This window comes from Amblyomma maculatum, chromosome 2 (assembly GCF_055883805.1).
Source record: "Amblyomma maculatum isolate TAMU_Amacu chromosome 2, ASM5588380v1, whole genome shotgun sequence".
Lineage (NCBI taxonomy): Eukaryota > Metazoa > Arthropoda > Arachnida > Ixodida > Ixodidae > Amblyomma > Amblyomma maculatum.
The window spans coordinates 41,074,914-41,093,319 of NC_139345.1; the positions used below are offsets into that span (position 1 = coordinate 41,074,914).

Here is an 18,406-nt window from a genome sequence, read left to right on the forward strand (position 1 = left end):
TGCATTTATATGTCTTGGTAACAGCTTCGATTTAAAAAAATATAATTGGTTCACAGGAAGGGAAAAACGCAGTATCTGTTACACTTGTTTCTGCGGAGGGAGGAAGGTGCGAGTGAAAGTGGAAAGAGAGAAAGAGGAGCCATAGTGGAGGGCTACGGAGTAATTTTGACCACCTGGGGATCTTTAATGTGCACTGACCATTGCACAGCACACGGACGCTTCTCCGTTTCGCCTCCATCGTGCTGTGCTTTAATTGTGCTGTAAACTGCACTAGTTTGCACAGTTTGTAAATGACCCTGCTATACAATGGCTAAGTTGCCATTATATCTGCCCATGTTATGAATTACTGTCAGTTATGAATCACTACACAGACCTTACAAACCTCTCAAAAAGCAGGGCACAGCGGCAATCCCACTGACGTAATAGTGTGATAAACTCTTGCTGGAGTGCAAAGAAGTAGTTAAGAACGTAACAATAGTTGTCTAAATTTTCACATCTCAGAGTCCACTTTGTTCTTTCTGCAATTAATTCTATATATGCTACAGTGCAATAATTTACGAAAGTGCACAAATCACTGCATCACCGTTGTGAATAAAGACACTACATTAGGTTTGAAAAGAGGTGTTTATTTGGAGTAGAACATAGGGCTCCAGCTGCATACATTTGAAAGCACTGTGAATTCATGATTTCACCATGCTCTATGAAGTCTGCTCAAACTAAATTTAGAAAGAACATTTCAGCAATTTTACAAAGTTTCTACATAATTAAGCTTAATTAGAAAAACAGAGAAAAATGAAAACGTGGTATTTTTGCTGCCAGTAGCTTACACCTGTATTCGACATGGACGAGGGACATCACCAGTGCGCCTTTAGACGTTGGACCACCCTGTACACCAAGTCTGAGTGGCTGGCATAAAGGCAAAGCTCCTTGTCAATGTCTGTCCACCTGACCTTCGCTGCGTCATCACCGGCTTCAAGTGAGAACTTGCCCGTGATGTTGCCATTTTCATCATGAAAATTGAAGGCTACTGTCTCCATCCAAGCATTATCTGTGTTTCGTGGGTCATCCACATATCCTTTATATACCTGTAAGGGGTAGGTAACACATGGGTATGGTAAGCTTGTAATTTAAATGCCCAGGCGCATTAACCCCTTCACCGTTTTGTTACATCAACGAATTTTTTAACAAAACTGCTTATTTTTTTATTCCTGATTTCAGTTATTATTGCAATAAAAAGCATGCATTCGATCTTTAAAAAATTTTTCAAGCAAACACGAAGTTAAATTAGCATATTGAACTTTATTATTTCTCACAATACGGAAGAACTGCTCAGCACAAAGTCATCACTGTCGTCCTCGCTCCCTGAAACAATGTACACTTCAGTGTCTGAATCACCATCGTTCGAAGAAGATGACGACGAAGAAAAGCGTCGTTTCTGAGAAGACGGGCCAGCAATGCACGCGTCGCCTCCGCCGGATGCCATTTTTAAAACCCATGTTGCCATACGAAAAAGACGTTTATGTGGTAGAAAAAAACCAAATTATCAGGTCAGTGCTGCCATCTGTCGAGCAAAATGCCATCTAAGCCACAAACGAGCGCTGCTCATCCGAAACGCTGAAGGGAAGAACCTATTCAGCGAGGACGAGCTATAGTCGTCCAAAACGGTTTGGGGACGGCTTGGCAAGGACGAGCGCAGCTCGTCCGAAACGGTTAAGGGGTTAAGGATGCTGTAATATGGCTGCACTAATTTAAGTAAACCTTAATTTATGTGGGAGCTTGGATTTATTAACATGCATCAAGTTATAAATATCTCAAGGTTGCATCACATCTTTCATTCATTATATAAGTTCACCAACTCAAGGACTTCAGCTGAGAATTTTGGAAGCTATAACACAAAATAGTGACTATATATGTGGTGACTGTATATGTTGGCTATATTGGATGCTTAGTAAAATGGCAAGAAATAGCACAGAAAATAAAAGGGGGTATATCTTCGAACTCTAGAATAGTAAGCATAGCTGATTTTGAATACTAACATAGTTACTGAGGCAAAGCTGCAGATGAACGCTTGATGTTCTCTCACTGAACAAAAAAAAAATCTTATGAAAGTCAAGACTACATGGAACAGCCACTTTAAAAGGCTCAGCTTAAGAAAGCTCACACTGAGCATATTAGTAAACAATTTTCTGAATGTTCAGTGAAGCAAGCATAGTAGTGACATTAAGGTCTGCTCGAGCACAGCTGGCAAAACTCGGGAATGTGAAATACCACTAGAATAAATCTTGCGACAGGCTTGATGGTTAATAATAATTTGATAGGTTCAGCACACAATGTGGGTGCACAATATAAGTGGCAGCACTTGTGCACAAGCATTGTCTCTATAACTAGTGGTTATGGCAGAATGGCGCTTTATTGCCAACACAGTGCACTGCTTTAAATTAATGATCTGTGGAAGGCACTGATGAGCATGTGCCTCACACATGTATGGCCAGTGTCAAATGAAACAAGAACAAAGGAATTGAAATATGAATAAAAATTTAAAAAACTATTCGCTGCTAATGAAGAAATACAGAAAATTTATATTAAAATTTTGAAAAAGCCTTTGTGTCTCCAATGTGAAAGTCAGCTGTTCCACCTACTAAGAACTTTCAATTTTTCTGTTTGCATTTCAATTCTGTTCGCACTTCACCTGATGCTGACAGTAACATACATGTACAATTGGTCACACGTAAGACAAGGCATGCAAGCAGTGGCCAAAATTCCCTGCTGCACCTTCTAGTGGCATGCCCTTGCTATTGAGACCTCTATGTGACCATGCATGTCCTTTCATAATTTCAGGCATGCCTTGCCTCTGTAGACAAGCTGGCAGTATGTGGCACTCTGTGTGGGAGGCCCGCTTTTGCTGCTGCCACAATGTTTGTGCACTTATGCTGTGCATGGTAGGCATCAAGCATTGGGCTGTTCATACTGCGATGATTAGCCTGCCTGAAAATGCTCATAGAAACATTGTGTGCAAGGTCTTCATTAGGGCTGCAGTTGTCACACATTATTAGTGCCCTTACTTCAATGCCTTTGCTGAAGAACAACTCCAGAGATTTCTCCAGGCTCCGCTTGTCTTGTTCACTCATGGACAAGCTGTTCATAGCCTCCTCACAAAACTCCCTCCGCAGCGTAGCACTCACCAGCTCTCCAGGATCCACCATGCCCTGCGTAATAAAACTTGAAGCACTAGCTTCTCCCTTTTGTTGCGAAAGCAACACTACGACAGCCAAAGTGAGACCTCGGGTGGAGAGGAAGAAGAATGCTCGGTCACCCACAGCTAATGCTTTCGCTCCACATTCAGTTCAGGAGCGTTGAACCCTTCTCATTTTTTTTGCATTTATTTCAAGCACAATGCCAGCTCTCGAGATACTGCATACAAACTGATGATGTAATGTAAAGCATTCTAGTTTGTATGCGCAGTGACTTTATATAGAGTTGTAGCAATGTGAATAGAGATTTCACAGGCTTAAAAGCAGTCAACTGCAATAGGAAATTTTGCCAGCAAGTCGCAGTACTGCGATCACTCACTTAACAGCCTTTTTTATGCCATAACTTGCCAAAAAGAAGCATTTCTTTGTAACTTAGCTATGTGAGCGTCATATCTGAATGCATTATCTTGGATACCCTTACAAAAACTCAGGTTCACTTGCGACAATATGTGGCTTCCTATAAAGCAGCATTGTATAAGCTAAGCGACACAAGTTAAATAATTGCACAAAGCAAGGTGTTTGAACTAATTTCACTCACCCCAGGTATAGCCCACTCGCCCGAGTCTCTTTTTGCAATGGCCACAAACTGCAGCACTGGCAGTCTGCTGCACTCATTCATAACCACACTGCCTGCTGAATCTCTTTTCCACCTAGCACAGAAAAGTCAAGGCACTCCTTTGCTCACAAATGCTATACAAGATTCCATTGTTAGAAGCATCCAATGTATTAAAGGGAGAACTGAAATTTGTTTTTTTTTTTTTTTTTTTAATTTTACATCTTGCAGCCTTGCATGAGGCTATGCATGAAAGGGCGATGTGTGTGCAGATTTTTGAAGAAAAACTCAGTTGAGGAGTAAACTGTATATTTTATATGGGCTGACAACATTTTCAAGGGAGGAAAGGGAGCAGTTTGGGCTCTGTCAGTCACAAATGGATCAGCACATGTCTCTGATCACTCACTCTCCCATTAAGACAGTGCCTGGCTCTCTTCCGAGGTAAAATTCATTGATGCCAACTCCCAGCCCAATTAATTTCCCAGAACTGGCAGCTTAGTCTAGACTGAGGTAAAAAGTGACAAGTAGGTGCCCATCAGCAATGATGTGCATGGTGCACAACAGGACATGTTGTCTCTGCCCACTGTGTACATATCGTGGGCAGCATGGCATCTCCCCCCAGTGGTGGCAACATTATCTTTGCATATGATAGCAGTCGATCAAAAATTTTTGACATGTCTCAACATTGTTTTACAACTTGGCAGTCGTGTGTAAATATATATGTCACACTACATGACTGCAATAGCTTTTGTGATATATATTAACTTCCTCCACTTCCACAAATCCACAGCAGCAGCATCACGTAATTGACAAACCTTGTTACAAGTGGATCTGCAGCATGGTTTGGTCCCCATCGGCCCAGACGCCCTCGTCCCGACAGTCCCGTCCTTCCGTGGGGGTTTTGTGGCCTTCCATCCTGCACGGCATATGCCCCCTCATGGCTTCGTCTGTCAACACTTCCATCCAAGGTGTTCCAGGAGGGACAAAAGTGGCTGCTGTCAAATGAAAGAAAGATTTATAATTGCTACAGCCTGCTTCCTTGACAGAATTTGGCTGCACAGCTTAAGCACAGACCGAACTCACATAACCATGCCTGTGTAAACAGGCCATTACTGAATTGGTTTGCTTACTCATAGGTTTTTTACCTCATAGGAATTTTGGAGGTTTGGTAAACTGGTGGTACTATGTGGTACATGCTGGACTCGTTATGCATTTGCACCTGTTGAAAAATCATGTCAAATTTTTGCCTCTCACCTACGACAAAGAATTTACAGTGATATCAGTTCCACACGTCTGCACTTCCCATCAAGAGGGCCCTTTTCAGTGCAAAGATCATGCAACAACGGATGGCTTATTCTCACATGCAAGCAAAGCAAATATAACAAAATGCTCAGTTCTCATTCGTCAGCATGAGACATGACCCAGAAGCAATGACATTAGTGTGTTTTTTAATGTCTTGTTACATTTATGGAACTAAATTGCAGAGAACCCCCCAGACAAATGTCACTGTAATCTGAACACCATGTAGGCTTCAAAAGCCTTGAGCAGAAATTGTGGAATAAGAGCTCTTAAGCAGCCTAGATTCTGACTAGTGGGCGTGATCTTGTATATTGGCAGTGTGGTTGTACACATCCATGCCTCCCTTCTGTCCTCATCACTCCTTTTCTACTACTCTCTTTCTCAGTACAGAAGTTGAGAGTATATAGCATGTCAGATAAGTATAGCATGGGCTGGCCTGTCTGGCTTTTGAAGTGAAAGCTTCACTACGCCATGTATAAGCCAAGGTCAACCTGGCAGGCTGCTTGACCTTTAACGAGCCAGAGGTCACAGTGTGGCTATATAGCTTAGCCATGGTAGCATCTACATTGTACCACCACTTGACCTTTGGTAGCAGATACAGCATCACGTGTCCCCTCTTGTAGTTGGCGGCGTCCTTGACTCCATAGTCTCAGCAAATGCTTTTGCTTTGCCTAACTAGGTTTAGCAGGGTTAAACTTCAGCCATTTTTTATTGTAAGTATAACTCTCCTTCTCTCTGGAACGAGGAGAAATTAGTTTCTCTCTCCTCTCGGTCAGTTAATCAACTCTGAGGTTCCCACTCAAAATGGACTTTGAAGTTCCTGGCATAGTATTAATTTTAAAGACCAGAAATTCTGCCATGAACTGCACTGTTCATATTGGTAAGGTAGCCAGTAATCCTCTTTGGAGTTGGGGAGAGTGCTGAAAGACTTCACACGCTTGGGAGATGAGTGTGTGAGGAAAAGGCTGTGCTTATATGTATACAACATCTGTGGGTATGTGGATTCAAAGCTTATTCATCCTTTGCATATGCACATGGCTTATCGGAAACTGCTCGTAGTCATGTAATGCTATGTCATACTGTACAGAGGTGGTAATTATGCACATTATTAATTAATTTTACAATGATGATAGGAAAAGTCATTACAGCTTAACATGGTATGCTTGAAGTGAATTCCTCACCCTATCTCGGGGTCTGCCCAGGGCTTTGATGCAAGGCCTGGTATGCTGTATGATGGTGGCTTATACTCGGGCCACTCCACTGTCCAGGCTACCTTGTCGTCCGGCACAGGCAAGCGCAGAACATCAGTTCCTGGATATTTTGCTCCTCGACATTTGAAATGGACACGCATGGTCTTTAATCCAAATGCCTATAGCAGTGAGGAGAGAAGACAGATTGTGGTTGTTTACACGCTTGTTAAATAAAAAAGAAACTGAACCAAAGATAGGACAACCGCTATCCAATCAGCACAGTGTTTAATGCGGACGCTACAAGATTAAAAAGTGCGCAAAATGAGCGAAGCATATTTCACGAAGAGAAACTTGATAAAAATAGCAGCTGCCTTTTCAACATCGCCAGACATAGGGAATATTTTTTCAAGAAAAAAAGAAAAGAAACCTGCAGGACCGTTTTCATTCGCTCGATGGATTTTGTATTTTGCGCTACTACGCAGGACGGTAACCTCAAGCATGTTCTGCGGTTTTCCTTGTCTCGGTGCCGTTTCTGTCACAAATTTGTGGCAGGCTCAAATTTGTTCACTTACAGAAAGGTAGAAACAAGTCCTCAGTAACTTTTGCGGCAGCATTAAAAGCGAACTTTAGTGCACCATGGCTCTGTGAAGGCTCGCGACGGCACAAGTACAAACAACTGAAGAGAAAGTTCACCGTAACGTGTAATCGTGTAATCACCGTAATCAAGACCACAATTTGAACTAGAACACTGCAATTGGGTGCGTTCCAATTCTTAGACGTCTAGCAAGACTGCTTCGTAGACGTCTACGTAGACGTCTACGTAGACGTCTACAGGTTCGCGTATTGGAACGCGTCCACCTGTTTACGCCTAGCGTCACCTCGCGGCATAAAGGTTGAACTAAACCGTTTTAACAACTATTATAACGCTGTTTTCTTTAAAGATTGACGACAATACAGGTGAAAATCACGTTTTTAACGGTTCGCCGATTTTTTGCAGCAACAATATTACATGTGTAATCGCCACAACGTAGATAGACTATTAATAGATAACTTGTAGCAGACAGACTTCTCACGCAATGAGCCCTGTCACGAATTGACGGAAGAGAACATTAGTCCGTTTTTCCTTTTTTATTACTTATGCTGATGTGTACATGCTTCTCAGATATCTCATTCACACAGCTGTAAGAATGAAAACATGCAAAATACTGTAAACTTGAGGGGATTACGGACGAAAGGTGATAACCGGCTACAGCAAACGAAAAACTGTGCCGTTACACCTGTTGTCTGTAGTCACTAGACGAGGAAACCAAAGACAACAACTCGTTTTAATAATGTACAGGCACAAAAAATCAATGCGCAACAAGTCGGCATCGTCAGGCGAGTTCGTTCTTCCGAGATTAACTGAAAATCCGCGGAAGAGTTTGTCACCGCTACTACAGCAAGATAGAAACACACACGTGCGCCGTACAGCAGCCGTCCTGACTCCCGGCGAGGTGCCCAGAAAGCGACGAGTTCGTCGATAACATCACGACTGAAGAAACTCGTCAAGTTAAAAAAAGACCAACAGCATCCAACGCACGCTTTCCTCTTAAGCGCGGTAAAAGAACCTGCAGTGCTATGAATCTCACGACCATAAAGACAGCTAAATTAGCCTCTAGCTAGCGCATACATTGACGTAACAACTCACGTTTGAAAGATCGTTCATATGCATATCCTCCGGCGTTCGCAAAGAGCACGACCACCGTACAACTACTGCAACAACCGCAAGCACGACTCGCTCAGCGCGAAACGCGCTCTGTCCGCCATGTTTAGACAGCAAAGTAGTCTGCATCGATGTTGACTTCGGCGAAGCCGTCTTCGCGAGACTGCTTCGCGAGAATTGGAACGCGTCCCAAGATGGCGGCTGCTCGCGTAGCCGTCTAAGTAGACCATAGAGGGTGCGTTCCAATTCTTAGACGTCTAGCAAGACTGCTTCGTAGACGTCTACGTAGACGTCTACAGGTTCGCGTATTGGAACGCGTCTACCTGTTTACGCCTAGCGTCACCTCGCGGCATAAAGGCTGAACTAAACAGTTTTAACAACTATTATAACGCTGTTTTGTTTAAAGATTTATGACAATACAGGTGAAAATCACGTTTTTAACGGTTCGCCGACTTTTTGCAGCAACAATATTACATGTGCAATTGCCACAACGTAGATAAACTATTAATAGGTTAACTTGTAGCAGACAGACTTCTCACGCAATGAACCCTATCACGAATTGACGGAAGAGAACGTTAGTCCGTTTTCCCTTTTTTATTACTGATGCTGAAGTGTACATGCTTCTCAGATGTCTCATTCACACAGCTGTAAGAATGAAAACATGCAAAATACTGTAAACTTGAGGCGATTACGGACGAAAGGTGATAACCGGCAAACGAAAAACTGTGCCGTTACACCTGTTGTCTGTAGTCACTAGACGAGGTAACCAAAGACAACTTGTTTTAATAATGTACAGGCACAAAAAAATCAATGCGCAACAAGTAGGCATCGTCAGGCGAGTTCGTTCTTCTGAGATTAACTGAAAATCGGCGGAAGTTTGCCACGGCTACTACAGCAAGGTAGAAACACACACATGCGCCGTACAGCAGCCGTCCTGACTCCCGGCGAGGTGCGACGAGTTCGTCGATAACACCAAGACTAAAGCAGACTGAAGAAACTCGTCGTCAAGTTAAAAAAAAGAAGACCAACAGCATCCAACGCACGCTTTCCTCTTAGCGCGGTAAAAGAATCTGCAGTGCTACATCTCACGACAATAAAGACAGCTAAATTAGCCTCTAGCTAGCGCATACACTGACGTAACAACTCACGTTTGAAAGATCGTTCATATGCATACTCCGGCGTTCGCAAAGAGCACGACCACCGTACAGCTACTGCAACAACCGCACGCACGACTCGCTCAGAGCGAAACGCGCTCTGTCCGCCATGTTTAGACAGCAAAGTAGTCTGCATCGATGTTGACTTCGGCGAAGCCGTCTTCGCGAGACTGCTTCGCGAGAATTGGAACGCATCCCAAGATGGCGGCTGCTCGCGTAGCCGTCTAAGTAGACGTCTACGAGGGGGTATTGGAACGCACCCAGAGTTTCTTACTCTTACCTAGAGGGAAAGCTGTGCTGCCGTCTATGGGCGTTTACATGGAGTCTCCAGACGGCCAGTTGAGCCACCATGGGCGCTCAAAGCATCATGGGCCGGTGAGCTACCGAGTGCAGAACTACAACTTTTGGCTAAAAATAATGCAAAGATAAACGTTGCTTTACCGTAAATAATGCCCTAAGATTGAATATTGTGACTATAAATTGTAAAGAGAGAGAGAAACAGCGTGTCAGTGTGATATTTATCCAATATAAGCGATGGCTCTTTCTCCTATTGGCTTAGTTTTGAGCAGCACAAATACCAATATTTCGCACTTAATAGGCAAACTTTGAAATAAAAAAAACGTTACAAAAATATTTATGGTTGTGCAATCACTAAAAGAAGTTTTTAGAGGCATTTCGGGAAACAAAAACCATTTATTGGCGACGTCTGCTTTTGCACCTTCGCTACTATGGCTTTCGCGGTCTATGTACGCGCCTTTAGATGATGATGATGACGAAAACAAAACATCGCAGTAACGCCACTCCATGTACCCGAGAAAAACCGACTGTCCCGCAACAAGTAGCACACCGGCCCATGATTCTTAGCGCGCCCATGGTGGCTGAAGTGCAGCGCCCTCAGCTTTCCCTCTAGTTAGTGTAAGGAACTCTATGAAGTAGACGTCTACTAGGGGGTATTGGAACGCACCCTAAGCAACTTCCTGGCTTGGCCTGGCTTCAACAGCCGAGCAAGCTGACGGCTGGCCGGTTCGGCCGGTTGATAAGTCATGGCCGGTCTCGAGGGTATAGTGCTCTAGAAGATTGGGCAGTGTGTCGACCGCGCCGCGAAATGCATGGGAGCGAAGGGCCGCTTTTGCGATGACGGAGGCGCCGCAGCGCAGAGGGCGCCACCAGCAACTGGTGTGTCAGCCGTCCGGGCGCCCGCGAATGCGCGCTGTGCAGCAGGGTGGATACCGGCCGCGCGCACTGTACGTTCTTGTTTGCTTGTGCGTCGTCTCGAGCTATTCGCGACAAGATTTTATAAATATGCCGGTTAATGGGGCTCAGTACTGTTACCAATCACCTAATTTATTTTCCCTTTTGGCCGTCGGCAACACCTCGCGGAAGCAACATGTACAGGAGCTGGGCTCCGAAGAAAACAGCTTGGAGAGGGCGTACAAATTCAGACTCGCACACCACACTTCGCTCGCCGTACAGCTTGCTTTAGCATTCCTGAAGCACCTAATTGACGTCCAGAAATGCACTCGTTTTGAAAAGAGGGCAGTGTGGAGACAGGATGTATGAAGAAGTCAAACATGCAACATGTGCGTTCGAGCACTGACTAAAGCTGGCCACAGTAACCCCATTATCAAAACAGTCAAGAATAGTATATATTCCGTTGTTTCACGCGCAGACTATGCCGACTACAGTAAGTTACCTGAAGCCACAAGAAAAGTCGGCATTCAGTTCGAATGAATGAAATATGGACTACCCCGCATAGAGGTAGAGACATGAAAAACGAACGACACTAGGTAAACGGCTACTAAATAACTAAACACAATGGGTCAGAAAAGGTGGAAGAAGTGGGAAGTAAAGGATGCACAGAAAAAAAAAAGAAAGAAAAGAGACGTGTCGCCTACAAGGGAGGGAGAAAGGATCGAGGCACGCAGCGCCGTGAAAAGAGCGACCGCGAATGTGAACAAACGTTTGAAATTGTCGTGCGGCGCAGCAAACGCACGACGGAGAAGAAAGCAGGCAGCTAAAGACGAAGAAAAATGGAGAAATATGACAGGCAATAAAAAAAAGGGAAACAATCGAGCTTAAGAACCAAATGGAGGCCTGGGAATCAAGAAGAAAGCACACAAAAAGGCTGCAATCGAACGCGTAGATATAAGCGTCGAAGTTTAAGTCAACAGCTTCGTAAATCTGTACACTAATATAAGAACAAATCATTTTATTTTCTTTCCATAAATTGGAACATTGCTGTAACGGGTATCTTTAAGTATCCAGAGATGCGCGCTATACTTTAGACATTTAATCTCAATGCATTATAGTTTGACAATGACCTAATTGTTCCAGAAAATGTTTTCATTCTAGGTAGTTTTTATTCTGCGTGCTCAAGCAACCGGTAATATGTAAGTCATTGACCCCAGAAGATCGCTCTAGTCCTGTTTTGGTGCACATATAAAGTAAAAAAAAAAAAAAGATAGCTTTGAAAAAAAAAAAAAAAAAAAAAGAACGATGGAAAATAGAGGACGCAGAGGCTATAGTGTACGCCTAATTCGCTTCCGCTACATAATTCTTCAGCGAAAGAGAGGTTGTGAGGTCGGCACGGTTTTTCGTCACGAACAAAAACTGCGCCATAGGCTCCAAGCTATAGTCGCAATTTGCCCAAAAATTTGGCACGGGTGTACGATCCTTTTGGACGCCTTTGCACTTGAGATTTTGCAACCTCCATTTAAAATGTGGAGGTTCAAAAATGTTACCTATTAGAGCACCAGAAAGCTCACACTTGAAATAATGAAAGTTCATGTGTTTTTGCGGCTTCGCTTTTGCGGAGTAAGCGAACCAAGACAAGAGTTCTCAAAGGGAAAATAATTGAATTCCCTTGGAGTATTCCACGCGTAATATCAACCTTGTTAATAATTATAGCCCGATTAGTTCTGCAAAGAGTACCCGCGGCAAGTAGCCCGATTATAGTCCGGCAAGCAGTAGTTGGCGAGTTTATTCAGTTGATTTCTCACATTTCCATACAACACACTCGAAGAATAGACGCATTAGTGTCCGCATCTGAATTCGGCCTTATACTAATTGCATGTGCATTTGGTGCCCGTCACCGTTTTCGCATTTTTCGTTTTCTTTCGGTGCGCGCCAAGAACTGCATCATATCTGCCAATACGACGCGCAATTATAAGTGTTCTTTTTTTTTTTTTTTTTTTTTTTTTTTGCTCTGTACCATTTGATGCCAATAAAGCGTCCGCTCTCAAGTGCCCATATGAACGTATTCCCTCGTATACGTATATGTGACAGGTTTAATTTTTCATATTTTGTCTGAAGTATTGTCCTAGCTGTACTTGACATTTTTTAAATCTAAACAGCTGGTTCACCCTTTGGTCAGCGGCACGTAAACAAATGTCCGCGATATATATATTTGTTAATCACGAACAGAGAATAAATGCTTGAGTCACGTATATTTTCATTTTTTTTTCCTTTTTGCCGCTAAATACCACAGTGCTTTACATTAGAACGGTAATAAATAAATGTGTTTTGCTCGCACACTGTATTTGTAATTTATATAAGCGGTGATTATAGGGCACATAAAGAACACCTATTAAAGAGATATATTACAAATTACTGACGATTTAAGGTAAACGTTGTTATGTATTAATAAGCACAAGCAGCAAAATGTAAGCAGGTGTTCGTAAATAAGGTTCGTAAAAAATAAGCTGTTCCTAAGAGACCTTACGAAGCACAAGCTTTGATTCGCATGTATACTGTTATTCTCCGCGTGTTAATAGCGCTCCTCGGCAGTAGCCTTTTTTTCCTTGCTGGAAGAACGAATGCAAAACATCACGCTTCGTTGAAAACATTAAGTACAAGCTCATCTGGACGATTTATGGCTGTCCGCAGGAAGAAATGTTGAAAGAGTTTGAAATAGCGATTAAAACATCGCGCGCTGCTCCGTAGGACTGCCCAAGCGAGCACGGCGTCTCCAGATTAACGTAATGGAATGGTAGGGATGAGTTTAAGCACTTGTAATAAGTAGCCCCTTTTTTAAATATCGCACCATTTGCGCAGCGTGTCAAAATAGCTCCAAAAAGAACCGCACGCCTCGTCTGTACCCCCGCTATCCCCGCGGCCGCTACGCGCCGAGCGGCGAACGTGGCACCCCTGTTGCACGTCGCGCCCTCTCGCGGTAGTCGGTTCCTGTCATCGCAAAAGCGGCCCGCTCTCCGGCGCCGGTCGTCACACTGCCCAATATTCTAGAGCACTATATCGAGGGAGAGCGCGTTTCTCTCTCCCTCGAGACCGGCCGTGGATAAGTTTTTGTAGTTCTCTAAATTGCCACCAGTTGGACTAAACACTGAAGAATCGTGTTTTGACATGCTTTGCGCTCATTGCGTGGACGATGTCGAAAACGGCGCGCTTTTCTACGAAGGCTTCTAAGCGTAAGTATTTCGCACTCTTTTGGTGATAGTTGTCAATATGAAACGCCGGGAAGTTTAATTTACTGTGATATCTTTCAGAAAAAAATGGACCTCCACAAGGTGAGCGGCAGGTCATGTTCGGTGATCACATATCGGAAGTGTCCGTTCGCTCTCAGCACGGTAAGCTCCACTGGATTTTGCTTTGAAGATAGTACTACTATTATGTGATCGTTTTATTGCGCAGTAGACCGTCTCTATGTGCTAATTCTGTGCTTTATACAATAAAGAATAGCTGGCTGATCGAACGAGTTGCGAGCGGGCCAATGAAACTTTCGGAACACGGATACCTTGAAAAATCAAAACCATCTTTTGCAGCCTGACATTGAGCGCTGCGCAAGTCGAGTGCGAAAGTACAGAGCACACCCTTTACTTTGTGGCTGCATGCTCAGAATCCGCCTCTTCCCTTTCCATATCTTTTTTTTTTTTTTTTTTTTTTGATGGGAATAATTTTGCATTATTGGGTTCCCTGATGAACCGCAGTTTTGCGGCTCCTGGTTTATGAAAATTTATTTTTATTTATTTATTGTTAATACTGCAATCATCGAGGGATTTTCTCAGGGTGGGTACATGAATGCAAAAAAAAAAAAAAAAATTACAAGTGCAGATGTCAGAAAAACTTGGGCAAAAAAATCAAACAAGAGAGGAACAATATTAAATAACCTCTCATCAGCAATAAACAAAGAAATAATAGGTAGTGTGGCCATTACAACCAGCCTCTAACAAAAACATTTAAACGAGTAGGGAAATAGAACGTACTATAACAAGAAAGCGCACAATAGGGCAAACATAGACTTCTAGAATGCCACGGATTGCTGTAAAATTTAGTTGTTGGTAAGTTGATTCCAGTCGGTGACAGTTCTTGGAAAAGAATGAACATTCGAAGCAAATATTACGAGGGCTAAAAGGAGTAATTGTGAAATTGTGTCACTGTCTAGTGTTGGCACTTGAAGAGAACGATATTATTTCAGCAAATTTAAACTTGAAATGCCCGTTTACAAGTTGGTACAAAAGTTTGAGTCGAGAGATGCAATTCCTCTCGATTAATGGTTTCAAACTAGCCCTATGCAATAGGTTGGCCACTTAGTACACCTAGAACTATTATAAACAAAGCAGACTTCTCTTTTTTTTTTTTTTTTTTTTCAGTTTTATCAATATTTGTTTACAAGAACGGATCCCAAATTACTACTGTATAGTCGAGTATTGGCAAGACAATTGATTTGTGGGCTAGCAGTTGAACTTCGGAGGTTGATAGCTTCAATGCATGTCTCAGAAAAAAAAGTTTATGGTTTGCATTGCGTGTAACCTAATTAATGTGCTTGGTCCAGTCAAGAGATCATTCGTGACCGTAGAACTAAGTCCAGTCAAGAGATCACTCTTGAACTCTTGACTGGACTTAGTTCTACGGATCAGTCAAGACTGATCCATAGACCTAGATATTTAGTGTGCAACCTCGGAAAGAATGTTGGAGAAACAATAATGGAATGTAAGGAGATCTTTTTGGCGAGCTATCCACAAAAAAGACAGTTTTTGAAAGTTTATTGGCATTTGCTAGGCACCACGCCATACGGTAATGTTTTCAGAAGCTTCGTTTAGTATCAGCTGGTCTGTCTTACTTTTAATTTCGGAATATAGCACACAGTCGTCTGTATATAATTTAAGGTGAACCGGAATGTCTTTTACTATGCCGTTAACATAAAAGAATGGCTCGAGCCCCAAGCCCCGAGGAAGACCAGAGTCGACTGAAACAATTTCAGAGGAATGGCTACCAAACGATACATATCGTTGACGGTTATTCAAATATGATGATATCCAGGCAATGAGTTTTTCTTTTTTACAGCGTTATGAATTTTGGAAAGCAACTTTTTATAAGAGACCTTGTCAAAAGCTTTTGCGAAATCCATGAAGATGGCATCTGTTTGGTTTCCGCTATGGACGGCATTTGCAAAGTCGTGCACAGTCTGGTCTAACTAGGTGCGTGTGGACTATCCTCTTCTGAATCCGTGCTGAAAGTTAGTGAAAAACTGATGCTGCTAGCGAAAGTCAGAAACGTGCGTATGTATTATGTGCTCTGCAAGTAATGGATGCCAATGAAAATGGGCGATAATTACAAATACACTGCATTTTTTCATTTTATGAATGGGTTTAACTCAGGCAGTCTGCCAGTCATTTGTGACCTGTTCTTCATTTAAATACCTAGAAATGATTATGTATTGTAGGTACTTAGATACCCATTCTGCCTATCTGTGAAGAAATGTATTCGGAATACTGTCAGGCCCGGGGAACTTCTTTATGTTGAGCTGTGAGTATGCCTTACTCACAGCTGACATGGTCTGGCATTAAAGGTAAACATGTTTCAAAAGCATGTGAAGTGTGATCGTCTTTAGTAAAAGCAGATTTAAAGTAATCATTAAATGCAGTTGCAATCTTATTGTCATCGTGGGTTAGAGTACTATTAATTTCAAACTCGGGAGAGCCTTTGGATGCAGGAGAAAGTGTGCGCCAAAATGTTTCATGTAAGGGTCTGATATGTTCAGGTAAGCACTGGCCAAAATAAAGTGCTTTATCTTGTGCTACTTGGTTTTTCAGCTGTAATGACAAAGCTAAAATCTTTTCCTGTAAGCAGCGTGTGTTTCTAACTGCTTGCTCCTTTTTCAACCTTTTTAATTTCCTACGAATTTGTAATGCAGTTCGAGAAATCCAAGGATTCTCTCATTTTCTCTTCTTGGCAATGACTGGTACAAAACAGTTAATACATATCGCAACAAGATATTTGAATGATGCCCACAAATCATGCACGTTTGCACAGGAACTGGGAAAAGTGTCAAAGTGGAAAGATAACATGTCAATTATAGAAGTGTCGTCTGCACGTGAAAAGTTTGGAAAAGATAATTTAGTTGAATTTCTGGTAAATCTTTCATATAACCATGCCTATTCAAATCGATCACCAGTGGTCAGTGCTTTAAATCGCCAATTTTGACATGTTGGAATCAATTTTCATGTACCTAGTGCCACCCAAAAGGAGAGTCTAGGCACTGCACTTGTAGAGCCCGTTTAAATTTTCCGGCTGTGGCAACGTTCAAATTTTTGATGGACCTTTTTGAGAACTAATGTGCATGTGTTGTTGCGAAACAGGGTGGGGGGAGGGGCGTGCTTGGAAAAACATTAAAAAACCTGCCACTCGTGGTAATACAGCATTAACATCAAATTTTTGTGATCAAAAGACTTCCAGCAAGTCCAATGTCGAATCATATTGTCGGATTTGTTATCTGACGGTGTTGAGTGGTGATAATAACCCGAAAATGGTGCCAGCTATTCACTTAGGAGCTTTGACTTTGAGTCCGGGCGGTTTTATTCTACGAAACCGCATTCCTGAAGGTCCGTCGCATCTCCAACATGTATACCCGCCCTCTTTACAGCCAGTTTGCAGCAATTTTTGTTTTGCTGCCTCATGAAAACCAGAAACTGCTTCACCGTATGGCTCGAAAAATGAGGCTGTTTTCTCCTGTAGTTTTTTTTTGTGTAGCTGAAGAACGGCGCTGTACAGATAGTTTATTTTTTAGACAATGTTCCTGGATCATTGATTTTCAAAATGTGTATTCTAAATTTTGTTTGTTAATAATGCATCTGTAGATATTATGCCTTTTATATCTTATTTTTATGAACTTGCCGGAGCAATGGCAATTTTCTGATTTTTTGTATGTTCTCTAATGAATTTTTTGCTTTGTAACTTATGTTTTTGTAAAGAGCATTCGATTATGTGTAGTTTTGCATGTGGCAACATGTGCTGCAATATTATTTGTGCTGGCAGAAAAATATCTTCCGTGACCTATGAAAAATGGCTGTTTTCTCGCGGTAACGAAGGAGTTAGAATTTGCACCAGTCAGTGCTAGAAATACAGCTTGGTCATCTGAAATTCCTGTTACTATTTCACACTTTGACTCGTTTTCGATAGAACCATTCGCAAAGAAAAGATATAGTATTCAGTTACAGCTATTGTTTATTCTGGTTTACTCTGTAACAAGTTGAGATAGGTCGAAAGTAAATGCTATGTCCAATATGGCAACAGCGATTTTTCCGGTATGGTTATAAGAAGACATTGTTGACCAATCAGTATTTGGAAGGTTAAAGCAGTTTTCTAAGATCACCCTATCTCCAGGTTTTATATATGTATTCATGTAGGTTTTCAAATTTTCTAAAACAGTGAGGGAAGAACCAGGAGGTCTATACATTACACCAACTACATACTTGGCAGCACCAAAATAAGCTTTACAAAAAAATGCATTCGACATCTGGTACATCTGGTATACTTAGTATCTATTTTTTAAGAACAGCATGATCTACAGAGATTCCTTTAGCATAGTCACAGCATTGCTACCAGGAAATGCAGCCACACTGTTATTCACCAGACCATTACCTGACACAAATAGAGTCGCAACTGAAGGGAATAAAATTATTTTCTGCCGGGTCCCTAGCCACGTAGTCGTTGAAGGCAATGAGAGGGCTGACAGGTGGGCTGCAAAAACTCGCAGCAAGAAAATGAAGAATGTAAACATGCCTCATAGAGACTGGTTGAAGTTAGTAAAGCGTAAACTGAGGTACGAATGCAGTCCATATGGAATAATCAAATCAGTAGCAAACTAGAGCAGTGAAGCCCATTTTAGGAGAATGGAAATCAAGCACACGTCAGGAACGGTTCATGGAAGTGATACCATGCCATCTTCGCGTTGGACACACACATCTTACAAGTTTTACTAATGAAACAAAAAGACCTGCATAAGAAGATAGTAAAGAAAT

At 42.3% G+C, this 18,406-nt stretch overlaps 2 protein-coding genes across 5 annotated transcripts in view; one reads left to right on the forward strand and one right to left on the reverse strand.

Moving 5' to 3' along the window:
• Positions 1 to 610: 610 nt before the first annotated feature.
• On the reverse strand, positions 611 to 7,049 carry LOC146198493 (ADP-ribose pyrophosphatase). 3 transcript variants are annotated; one of them, XM_084593997.1, is made up of 6 exons: positions 6,866 to 7,049; positions 6,285 to 6,472; positions 4,620 to 4,796; positions 3,790 to 3,901; positions 3,063 to 3,206; positions 611 to 1,085 (listed from the first exon to the last, which is right to left on the reverse strand). In XM_084593997.1, the coding sequence occupies exons 1-6, from the start codon at positions 6,905 to 6,907 to the stop codon at positions 855 to 857; spliced, it is 894 nt and encodes a 297-aa protein (XP_084450123.1). In that variant the 5' UTR covers positions 6,908 to 7,049; the 3' UTR covers positions 611 to 854. The 3 variants fall into 3 exon arrangements, with proteins under 3 accessions (XP_084450123.1, XP_084450122.1, XP_084450124.1); XM_084593996.1 differs by having other exon boundaries at positions 4,620 to 4,799; XM_084593998.1 differs by having other exon boundaries at positions 4,620 to 4,799; positions 6,987 to 7,046.
• A 6,390-nt stretch (positions 7,050 to 13,439) lies between these two features.
• The window catches only part of Fancd2 (Fanconi anemia complementation group D2), a 67,813-nt gene continuing 62,846 nt past the window's right edge, over positions 13,440 to 18,406 (forward strand). For both annotated transcript variants that reach the window (XM_084593999.1, XM_084594000.1), the window contains exons 1-2: positions 13,440 to 13,573; positions 13,652 to 13,732. In XM_084593999.1, the coding sequence (XP_084450125.1) occupies positions 13,534 to 13,573; positions 13,652 to 13,732 (121 nt within the window). In that variant the 5' untranslated portion in view covers positions 13,440 to 13,533. The remainder of the gene's footprint in view (positions 13,574 to 13,651; positions 13,733 to 18,406) is intronic.

Coding starts and splice junctions, on each gene's coding strand:
- LOC146198493 (XM_084593996.1), bottom strand. CDS start 6,907: ATGCTGCCGCAAAAGTTACTGAGGACTTGTTTCTACCTTTCT. Junction 6,473..6,865: donor GGACTTGTTTCTACCTTTCT/GTAAGTGAACAA, acceptor TCACTGCTATAG/GCATTTGGATTAAAGACCAT. Junction 1,086..3,062: donor TCTTCAGCAAAGGCATTGAA/GTAAGGGCACTA, acceptor TACCCCTTACAG/GTATATAAAGGATATGTGGA.